Source organism: Manis javanica, chromosome 11 (assembly GCF_040802235.1).
Source record: "Manis javanica isolate MJ-LG chromosome 11, MJ_LKY, whole genome shotgun sequence".
NCBI classification, from domain to species: domain Eukaryota; kingdom Metazoa; phylum Chordata; class Mammalia; order Pholidota; family Manidae; genus Manis; species Manis javanica.
Genome location: NC_133166.1, coordinates 53,237,311 through 53,249,334, shown reverse-complemented (window position 1 = coordinate 53,249,334; position 12,024 = coordinate 53,237,311). Strand labels below are relative to the sequence as shown.

Here is a 12,024-nt window from a genome sequence, read left to right as displayed (position 1 = left end):
ATCCACATTATGAACTACTCATAGTTAACCTATGTACACCAACCTTACTAACCTTTTATCAACTATAGCCACATAAAATGATAAAAGCTTTATCTAACTTCATTGAATGTTTTAAGAATGATTCTCACCATGTTTAGAAATGTGTCTCTTAAGTTTTTGCTAAAACAGAAGGTAGGCTCTGAAAAAAAGAAAACAAAACTGCTATTCCAAATCTTGATGAAATGTACCACACTGTAGATGGGTGGCCCTCAAACGGACTTTGGTACATGGGGGAGGTAATTAGAACCTAACAATCTATTTGTTAGTACAAATTAAAAACTCATCTAAGTGAAAATGCATTTGTTGAGATACCACTTAAATGATAGCTAATTAAAAAACAAAAAGCATCAGTATTAGGTATTTAGAAGAAAAATATCTACCACTTACTATCAAGTGTTACATCTAGAAAGACAGACTAAATATGGCAAAATTAACATTTGTTGAAATTAGTGTAGAAGGCATTATATTATTCTTTGAACTTCTCTATACGTTTGAAATTTTTATAATGAACAGTTGAGGAAACACAACAGCATCTTTAAGAGAGCTGATACAATAATGTGGGTGTTTTGATTACCAGAGACCAGTCATGGGTCACTGTCACAAGAACTTAACAGACCACCACTGGACCACAATTTCATCTTGATAAGTCACTAAGTTGTCATTTTATATACTTTTAGTGCAGAAACCATTCTCTCAATGAAACATTATATGAAAACCCAAATATTAAAAAGATGAAAATAAAACTACTTCAAAAGTTGCTCAAATATTAAGTAAAAAATTCAAGTAACATTCAGAATTCAGAAGTATTAGAGCTAGAAATGACTGAGACAGTACCTGTTCTGTTTGTTTACCTTGACTAAGGGTGAAACAGGTTAACAGATTTGTCTTGGATGACACAGCACATGACAGAAACAGAACTATATCCAGGTGTCCTGACTAGCACCAACTGCTTTCACTTACACTATACAGTAACACCACCAAGTTCAAAGTCTCATTTAGGGCTCTATTTGTAATTAATCTTTGCTTTTAAGACATAAGCAGATGTAAAGGGGACAAAAATGCTTAATCATAGTATAAGTTGGTCATGGGGATGGCAGTAAAGCATGGACAATATAGCCAATGATTCTGTAACATCTTTCTATTGACAAATAGTAACGACACTAGCAGGGGGGAGGATTTAATTAAATGAGTAATTGTTGAACCACTGTGTTATATACTTGAAACCAACATAAGATTTTATATCAATGATACTTCAATAAAAGTACATAATTTTTGTTTTAATAAGACATAAGTACATGTTAAACCCTAGCAAGAACGAAATGCTAGGAAAGGACCTCAGAAGAAGGGTTTTGGTTTGATTATTCCAATGGCATGCAGTATTTGCTATCACTTGCTAAAAAGCACTAACAAACTCCCCAGTTTGAGAACATATGGCCTCTTCAAAGGTATTCTGCACCCATCTCACTCAAGTTTTCATTTGCTAGTTCCATCTAAATGATGGACATAATCTGATCATTCTGTCTCTCTTTTTTCTAAATAAAACCTAAGCTGAGTATAAAGAACAAGACTATAATTTAGGACATAACTCCTTTGACCAAATCTGAGCTCTCAGTCACTTTAACGTCTAGTCTTGAATAGCCAGATACTATGTACTTACCTGAGCAAATGGAGCAGTGTTGCCCAGTATAGGACAACCCATAGCTTTCCAAGCTCAGTAATTTCTACTAAGGTATTTTATCATGCTAGACTCTACAAAAGATATAGCTGTCATATATTCGTTTTGTTGATGATTACAAGGGAGCTCCTTGTAAGTAATGAGTGTTTAAAATAATGCATGCCTAAATTCAAAGTGTAATCTAAATAAAAGAATACCTTGAATAGCTGGGGGACAGATAATCAGCGTCTGCTGAAAAGCATCACCACAACCAAAATGGGCAGTTCCGGCCTGCAGAGGAATTCCATGGTGCACAACTGAGTGAGCAGATGTGGTTAACGCCTGAAACAATCAATGTAGGTGGCATTATACTGAGCAGTCTTCTAATTGTTACACATATGCTTTAATAAATAGAATTCATATGCATTTCTTAAAATCCTAATTCTACAATAAAAATAGACCCAGAAACTGATTTTATTGAACTCTATTTTTGTAGAGTTGTGGCATAGAAGGGCAGGTGGCAGATACTCAAGAGAATTAAAGGTAAAAGGAAAAAAGTGAGTGAGTAAATATGTTCCAACTGTTACCCGGAAATTAATTAGAGATTTAATAGAATAACCATACTAAGACTTCACCATCACTATAACTTCTAACTGCTGGCATGAAACCCATATAATTCAAAAAAAAATGAGCAATCATAAAAAGGAGCATAAATTATGAAGTTCTTACCTGACTTCTTAATGTGCCAATTTTAGTAAAATTTGCTGTCAAATTAGCAGTACTGCTTGAAGCAACTGGTCTTAAAAGTGAAGTTTTATTGTGATTATTTGTGTCACATGAATTTGGGTGGAACTTACAAATATCCATAATATGAAAACAGGACTTTACACTGCAAAAAATGGGGAAAGTTAACTGTAATATTATTTTAAATGTTGAGTAGTTTAAAATTAATGTACATTAATAATATTTAAAAATTTCCAAGAAAAAAATTGATGACTTGCACTTTATCTGCTTATTTCTAACACTACATTTACAAGGAAATCCTACAAAAGATAAAATTTTAGAGCAAGTAAATCTTATTTCTGTAATTTTTTTAAAGACATCAAAGCACTTTTTTGGTTAGCACAATTTAATTTTATGATTCTTACTCTAAATTAATTATTCCTAAACTTCTAGATCTCCACATCCCTAAATTAATGGTATCAAGTACACAGTTATCATGCTGTTTTCAAAGTATCTATATATAGAAACCATTAGACATTTTTAAGTGTTGGGATTGGGGTGGAGAGAGTAGTTGGGCTTGATAAAAATACCAATTTTCAAGGTAATCCACAGTAATGGATATTGGTTCATTCCTGTATCTTCTTCATTCAGTCTTTCTACAATATTAAAAGAAACTATTTTAAGTGACTTACTTTATTCCATTCAGCCTATAAAAAAAGAGATCTGGGGTTCGAAGAATTCACAAGATTTTAAGGTGACTGAAAATGTCTTCTTAATTTGAGCACATACTCTTTCTTCTCTTTAACCCATAAAAAACCTCCTCTGCTTCCACAAAAGAGTAGAAAGTAGGGGAAAAGGAAAGCACGTGGAGTATGAAGGGAAACTGAAAATGGAGTTTGCAGGATTTAAAAGAGGGAGGAAATGGTTAACACTTTCTTTTATTATATATTTTCCTGGTCACTAAGGTAAGAATGTCATGTGAGAACAAAATCACTTAATTGTTTTCATCATGGCATTTAGGAAAAAGAAAACTGGAATCCAATTCAGATTTGTGTTCTAGTTCTATGCTGCCATCTACTAGTCTTTGTAAACTTAGCCAAATAAGCTTAACCTCTTTTGACTCAGTTTACTTACATTTAATGAAGAAATTGAATCATTTTTCTAACATACTGATTTTCTATAGACTTAGTATTATTTCTCCAGAATTGTTTTAAAAGATTTTAAACATACTGGTTGCTATGAGGGAAATCCAGAAGATGTTTCATATTAACAAAAGGATGGTTCAAAGTCTCAACTGGAGTAAATCTTAAATCTGCATCAATCAGCAACATTTTCTTCAACAGACTAACAAATTCTCTTCTATCAGCTTTCTCAGCCAAAAGATCACTTCCTTCCAAATCCATCACTGTGTTTACCTAAGAAATAAAAATCTCAAATCATCAAATGAAAATAAGCCAGGAGGTAGTATATGTTAAAGGTTCACAGTTAAAAAATAATAACATCAACACAGGAAAGAGGGCTACAATTATTTTGACGCAAGAAAATACAACTGAGTTTAACAAATCCTCAAAATGTTTTGAAGTGCCAAATAGCACTCAAGGCAGGAAAAAAAAATTTAACTAAGTATCCATTTCTAGTGAAATATTTTTTTAAATTTTGTTTGCTAGGATTTTCTCTTTTAAATAAAATACATGTTACTGAATAACAGGAGAGTATAAATTAAATATTTGATAAAGACAAATGCAATTTAGTTCCTGAAAGATTAAAACCAAAGAATCAATTTTGTTTAAAAGCTTAAAAACAGCAAGTACTCTATAGTCATTTAGAAAATGGTTAATGTGTGTGGCATCCTTAACATTCAAGTCCACCATCTTTAGATCAACAAATGTAACTGTGGTACTCACATGCACTATATCATCCAGACTGTTGAATATGTACTTTCTGGCTTCTTTAGACTTCATTCCTGTCTCTGCTTCATGCTCTTCTAGTGTCTTATTGAATATATCAAAGAGAGAAAATAATATATTATTATCCACCATTTATAAATGCTTTATTTCTTTAATTCTGACACACTTAGTCTAAATATATTGGTCATCCCAAGGCAAGTAATAGTTTCAAAGAATAACTATCAAAATATATTTTTTAAAAGAACCAAAAAAAGAAGAGAGAAAAACTTGGTTCAGGTCAAAAAACATTTTACATATATAATATATACATACATACACAGCAAACTTCTTAAACAAAATAACTAATTAAAAGTTAAACACTGAGAGTTTTCTGATCCCTCCAAAGATCCTAGTAATAAATTAGATACTCAGGTTACATAGTAAATGGTTAGATTCAGCTCCTATTCTGTGAAACTTAATAATATAGAACTGGGTAAAGATGATAAAACATACAACCCAGAACTAATACACATAAAAAATATTAAAAACCATTTAAGATGAATTAATAATTATGTAACCAGGTTAGAGAATGAGCTGCTATACAGAGGACTTCTCTTACTTAAAAAAGAAAAGGCAGGAGGACAGGAGGCGAGAGTTAAAAATGAAAACTCAAAAAAGGGAAGAAATGCAATAAAAATAGGCAGAATATTATCCATATACATGAGACATCTTAGGAGAATGTTTTTCTAGTTTCTTTTTAAATGAATTACCTTTAATCTCCAACCAGAATGAGAAATATCTGTTTCTCTGAAAAAAAATCTTGTGGATTTTGTACCCACATTTAACAACTGTTCTCCTGGTAAACCTTGAGTCTGAGAAATATATCGAATCTGAAAAATAATTAACAAAACAAAACAGTTTATTCTTTTAAGCAATAGATAATAATTGAATACCTATTAGATTTCAGACACTAAGCTGGATGTTACATCAAGAATTAAATGATGTAGTCTGTGCCCTCAACAAATTCAGTCTGGCAGGGAACAGACAAGTAACCAATTATAATATAGTATTATAAATATTGTAATAAATGCATGCTTATGGAAAGATAGAGAAAGGAACACTCAAACAACTGTAGTTTTCTAGAAGATGTGATGCTCAAGTTGGGTATTAAAAGACAAGTAAGTGTTCATTAGTCCCTGGAGGAGTGGGGAGAACGTGATCTATCGTGATTTATGCTAAGGTTATAAATATGAATAAATATGGAAAATCAATAGAAAATATCCACATTAATTCAGAGACTGGAAGTACAAAGGTTCACTAAGTAAAAGTGACAAGAAATGAAACTGAGTCAGCAGGTAGATCTTTATTAATAAGTTAAGAAGTTTGGAGTTTACTCTATGAGGTAATAATGAGATACCACTGGAGAAATCTGGGCAGTAAATTGACAAGTTTATACTTCTAAAGTAATGTCTAAGAATGGTGAGAGGATGAGACCAGAGGAGGAATGAGGAGGGCCTGAACTTAGAGACTTGAATCAGTATAGAAAGGAAAGAGTGGATTGAAGAGAGCGAAACTGATAAAGACTTGGTGAACTGGAAGGAACACATCATTGTCACTGGCGTATGTATGGTGAGTCAGGAGAGGGAGAGACACAGATGTAGATGAGCTCTCTCAGAGGACACTGAAAAGCTCCAGCCCAAGCCTCTGAAGTTAATGTTGTTTTGTGTGGAACACTCTTCCCCCCATATCTTGCTTTGATACTATTAGCTATTACTTTTCTGCCTACAAACTGTCCCTTCCACTTTCACATCATTCTTTCCTAATTCTCTTCCTACTTGTTGACACTCTATTTATTCTTTATATGTCACTGCATTCCAGTTTTATATCTTCTTTCCCTCAACAAGCCCAAGTTCCTACACCTTTATATCTAAATCTTATCTAAATATTTATCTCCATCTCTGGAGATGTAGCTCCAACTGCTTACTGAAACTCTCCACCTAGCTGGCCTCTGGACACCTCAAAGTGAACACATACTAAACTGATTTTCTCTTAGATCTGTTAAGCCTCATGTATTTCCCCCTTTGATGAATAGAACATCAACCACCCAAATGCAAAACCTGAAGCTGATGCCAGACAAGTAGCTCTCCCTCATCACCTACCCCCAAACATCCAAACCCTAACCCTAACCCTTCATTTCATTTGTATTGTTCATATCTTTACCTCCTCTCTATCCCCATTTCAGGTCTTCTTCAATTCTAAGTTATACAATTCCACAAGCCTCTTTATTTGTCTATCTGTCTCCCTAATGACCCCTCCACTCACTCCAAATTCATTATTCTCACTGCTAACAGCAAGTTTGGTAAAATGCAGATCTGACTGCTACTCTCCTCTATAAAATTACTTCACTGCCTAAAGGATCAATTCCAAATCTCTTAAATGGCATACAGACCCTCCAGCTTTCTCTCCCCCGTGCTCTTAGGTGTTCCTGTATTCCAGCCTCAGCTAGCACCATGCTAAACTTTGCACAGGCTAGTTTCTCTCCCCTAAATTGCTCTCTCACTCCTGCTTATCACCATCCCTGTGCCCCTCCCCAAATCACCAAAGCCATATGACTTTCACTATTTCTTCTCCAAGACCCAATTCAAGAACTTCTCCTTTGTAAAGCTCTGCCTACCCATCCCAAGCAGAGGAAATCACTTTCCTCAGTGCTTCCATCACACGAAGAACCTAACCATTTTAATGCATCTGTAACACTATATTTTTTACATGCCTGTTTTCCCTAGACTGTGTGCCTCCTGACAAGTCTATATTTATCCATATTTGTATCCCCAATTTTACAAGAACTGGTAACTAAAATTGCCCCCTTACAAATTAGTTTTATTTCATTAAAGTGTGGCACTTTCCCTTCACCCCACATTCCCCAAGTGGCTGAGTTCCTTATTTTACAGGATCAGAAAATGAAAATTACTAAGAGTTCAGCACATAGATCCTACATCAGAGTCTCTTAGATGGTAGGAAAGGTGGCCAACGATTCAATTTCAACAAACATACACAGAGCATTTATTATGCGTCAAATGCTGAAGATAGGCAGATGAGTAAAATACAGTGCCAATCTTCAAAGCATGTGATTAAGTACAACAGATAAATAGTTAAGCACATAATCTGCAATTAAGCTAGGAAGCGCCATCATGAAGAAAACAAGTGCAAAAAGAGCACAGAGAACAGAGCAATTAATGTACCTCAGTCGGAATGGCACTAAAAAAAAAGTGGCAAATGAACTTCTTATTTTTGGTCATAATGTCTGCCCAGTCTTTTGAAGGAAATTGTTGCACCTATAACCCCTAAATATGAAGGGACCCACTCATTGCCTACTGTGTCCCCAACAGACGAAGGGTGTGGACCTGACTCAGAAGCAATTAACTCATAAATTCACCTTGTGAACTCAACTAAAAATAAGGTAAGCAAATCAGACTTACAATGTCAGGAATGTGAACTTAGAAATACCCATTACTGTTGGGGGATGAACTGAAGGGTTTTATAAAACAGAGCCAGGGTTCAATGGCCAAGTTAACCTAACCAAAGCTAAGAGTGAGCAGAAATTCTGAATAACAAATTAGAATCAAACCAGATAAAGGCACCTGAAGGGCAGCTAAGCCAAACTTAGGATCCAGCACCAGAGTGAAGTTCTACCAGAGCCTATTCACTCCTCTAAGCATTGCCTTAAATCCAAAACCACCTCCAACTCCAGATTTCACAAAATGCAGTCATATTAGAGCTCTACTGTTGGATTTGTGTGATAGTCCACACATAAATAAATGAACTCTTTTACTTGAGCCAGCCTGAGATAGTCTCTTTTGTAAACCAAATAGCTTGACAAAATAGAATTATTTAAAGATTTCCACTCCAACCCCATCACTGGAGTTGAAACAATGAACCTTATTTTTCTTACATAAGATGATTTGAAATTACCAAATATATTTTTTGAGTACACTCAGGCTTCTTGCTGTTCTGGATAAGATTCTATCTAAATTCCAACAAACATTTTATAAGAACAGTCAACATTTACTAAGTAAATACTGTCCATCCATCCAGTAAATAATAAAAATATTATTTAATTACCTAGAATGTTTTTGATACTTACCTCGTAAACAGAAGTTGAATCCAGTACATAGAATATACCTACAGTATAACTACAGTTAAGGCAGGAAAGGGTCCAAGCACAGTACCAATTTACAGGGAAGCCTTCTCTAAACACACACAACAAAAATGTCTGGGTAAGAATATAATGAAGTGCACATGTGAGAAAATATGACATGAGAAATTCTCAGTATGGCCTATGCCTAGTTGTAGAATCCAAAAATCACAAAGGGAATTGTCTTGGAAAGTCCTTAAGAGATGATAAAGATGATTAAAGGGCTAGAACACTAACCCCATAATGAAGAATTAAAATAATCTGCGTATTTTGTCCTGGTGACTCAAATATGGCTTTTAAGTATATAAAAACTAAAGGTCTACTGTTAACCCTCTTTCATCTCCTTTGGAAAAAAAATGGTATTATATTAGAAGGTTAAATAAAGATTCGACATAAGACATATCAACAAGAGTTAAGAAAGAGGTCAGTTATAATCTATTTTATAGTAAGTCTATTTTTGTAAATGTTTCATGTGCCCTTGAAGAGTATGTATTCTGAGTTTTGAATGTAGTATTGGTTGTAGTGCTCTATACTTACATTATTAGGTCAACTTAATTAACCATGTCTTCAAATCTGCTATATTCTTACTAATTTCCACTTGCTTTATCAATTACTAGAAAAAACTACTTAAATCCATGATTGTGGGTTTGCCTTTTTTTTTGGTTCTGTCAATTTTAGATTTATATCACTTTGAAGCTGTTACTAAAAGTCTAAAATTTGGAATTGTTATGTGTTCATGTTGAATCTAATCTCCCAAATTGACTGGATGAGCTTCCCCTCTTTATAAATAAAACCGATGTATTTGTAATATAAGAATACTTGTGTTGTTAGAAGCAATGTTATTAATAAAAGCAAACAGCTCCTACAAAATACATTTCTACAATAGATATTTGTGCAAAATGTTATTATAAGACGAAATGATAAACCAGTACAGGCTGCCTACTCCTTCCCCAGAAGGATTAATCCAGTACATCTGAATTGAGTATACATCTAATTAAATGTGTTATCTAATTTAATCGTCAAAACAACCACACAGTTGGTCACATTATAGCCCCTTTACAGATGAGGAGTTGGGAGCGGTGAACTTCCTAAGATCAAATCTGGATGTAGAATACCAACAAGCAGTTGATGGTTTTGAGAAACTAACATAAAGACTGTGAAACCCCAGTAAGTGATAGCAGACTGACAGTGGTAGGGTGGAAGTGTAATCTGGAAGAGGGCCAATGCCTGGATTAAGGACAGAGTAGAGCAGGGTTTAGCTGGGCCCTTTTAACTACCCCCATGTTGCCTTGAAAGCATCATTATCGAGGAGGTAGTGTAAAGGCCCACTGCTAATAGAATAGCTTCAGGATTCAGACTGCCTGTGTGAAATTCTTGGCCAAGGTATTTAACTTCACCACACCCTGGTGTCCTCATCTATAAAAAAGAGGCAAGAGCAGTATGTATTTCACAGGGTTGCTGTGAGCATTAAATGAATTAAGAACAGTTACTGGCAATAAAAGAGCTCAATAAGCATTAATCAGTAATTTTACTCTATTGCCCACTGTATTCCCACTGTAAGGCCAAAAAAAAAATGGTTAAAAAATAAAATAGCAACTATTGATGCTATATGCTAAGTTTTTTTCAATTACTATACCCCTCTGCAATTAAAGTAATACACATTCTGAAAATATTGTAAATCTGGATCAGATGGCACCTGGTCCCAATTTTTTTAAAAATCATCTATTTTAGAATTTAGAGAAACTGGGTTTTGGTCAGGACTTGTCTTAAATTACCACTGTGACTTTTGACAAATCATTGCATTTTTCTGGGCCTCAAAGTTCTCCTTTATAAAACAGGAAGGGCAGTAACTAGCATATGTTTAGGTATTATTTCAGTAGCCAATTTCAGTACTAACTTCAGTTGTCCAAGACTAGACTTACATAATAGCAAATCAACCTGAAACTGCCACTAGATGGTGTCCTGCTCCAAAGTACTATGCATGTCATGAACGGTAGTCCAAAAGGCCAAAGACATTCTTCTAACATTTGACTGGTACCTTGGTACTTCAGCAGCTAAAGGGTCATAGGACTCTACGAGTAGATCACCAATTCTTTCAAAACTAGCAACGGTCTAGCATTTGCATCAAAGTTAGTGGTTGGGTAAAAAGCTGAAGGAAGCCACACTGCTTGACAAATTTTACAGGAACAGTCTTTTAAAAGGTATGCTGAACACAGAGGAGGGAAGGTAGAGAAATACAGGAAACCTAGCCTAAAAGAGAAGGCTTAAGGGTAGAAAGTCATTAGAAGAAAATAAGAGATTAAAGCTTCTAAATCATCCAATCTAATTAATATCAAATGACCCTTAGAGTCATCCCAGCAATATATATTTAAGTCATCAAATTAACTACCTCTCATATTCTTTATGTGAGAGAGCTAAGCCTTGAAAATCAAAAGGCATATTTTGTTGTTAAAATTATGACATGTGGTTTTAAATGCTCTATTTACTATTTTTCCATGTTAAGTTAAATAGTCTATCATTTAAATAAAAATTTCATTTATGTACTATAAGCCAAATGAAGACAAAATGAATGTTAACCATTTTGTTAATTTTAACTAACATTTCCCACTAAAAGAAGTTGAGTATATATCTCTCTAATAAGGGAGATGCTATGAAATTCTTCAAACAATAGTAAAATAACAATTACTCCAAAAAAGAACCTTGGTATTAAAAAACCAATAAAACAACAAACATTATCTAATAGCTCACAGCAGCTAGTGAACATACCTGAAAACTATCATGAAAAATGTTTAATGAGGCAATTTGCTGGATTCGACGAAGAATTATTCAAATAATGTTAAACTAGATTTTCAGCACCATTCCAAAACAGATAAAAATTCTTAAGAGGATTTAGATGACTACGATACTTAAGACCAGTAACAGTTATTGGTATAGGACCAGTAGTTGGAGACTGGGGGGTGTTGGGGGGAGACTTATGTCTTTTATTGGGAGAAGCTGACATTTCATGCATAATCAAAGTCTGTCACCCAAGCAAAGCACTATTATTTATATGGACACAATCCAGCCTTCATATGTCTTTACTATGAAAACTCTTGTCAAGAGTTTTACGAAGCTAGTTTTTAGGCTTGTGGATTGTATCTACTACATTTATGAGAAGATACTTCAGTGTTATGAAAGATTTTTTAAACATCAAATACACTTTTGAGATCTTGAATTTTAATTCCAAAAGATTCCAGGTTTTAAAAGATTTTCACATGTATTATATACCTGGGAAAATGCATTCCTTAAGTCTATCATTATTCTTTACATTCTACCAGTTGTACTAGATTATCATGACAGTTGTTACCTGGTCATACTCCAAGGCTCCTGGGTAGAGAGGCCATCCAAGGAATAATTCAGCAATCACACATCCCAATGACCACATATCTATGGCTTCACAAAACGGCAACCCCAATATAATCTCTGGAGCCCTGAAATTTAAAAAAAAAAAATCAGTGTTTTTCCTTTAAAATTTTCTGACTTCATCTGAC

At 34.2% G+C, this 12,024-nt stretch overlaps 1 protein-coding gene across 3 annotated transcripts in view; it reads right to left on the bottom strand.

The window, feature by feature from the left end:
- Positions 1-12,024, bottom strand: part of HIPK3 (homeodomain interacting protein kinase 3) — a 137,840-nt gene that overhangs the window by 11,014 nt on the left and 114,802 nt on the right. For all 3 annotated transcript variants that reach the window (XM_037019688.2, XM_037019694.2, XM_037019691.2), the window contains exons 3-8: positions 11,841-11,964; positions 5,073-5,192; positions 4,321-4,407; positions 3,647-3,831; positions 2,423-2,582; positions 1,912-2,035 (exon numbers count right to left, since the gene is read on the bottom strand). In XM_037019688.2, the coding sequence (XP_036875583.1) occupies positions 1,912-2,035; positions 2,423-2,582; positions 3,647-3,831; positions 4,321-4,407; positions 5,073-5,192; positions 11,841-11,964 (800 nt within the window). The remainder of the gene's footprint in view (positions 1-1,911; positions 2,036-2,422; positions 2,583-3,646; positions 3,832-4,320; positions 4,408-5,072; positions 5,193-11,840; positions 11,965-12,024) is intronic.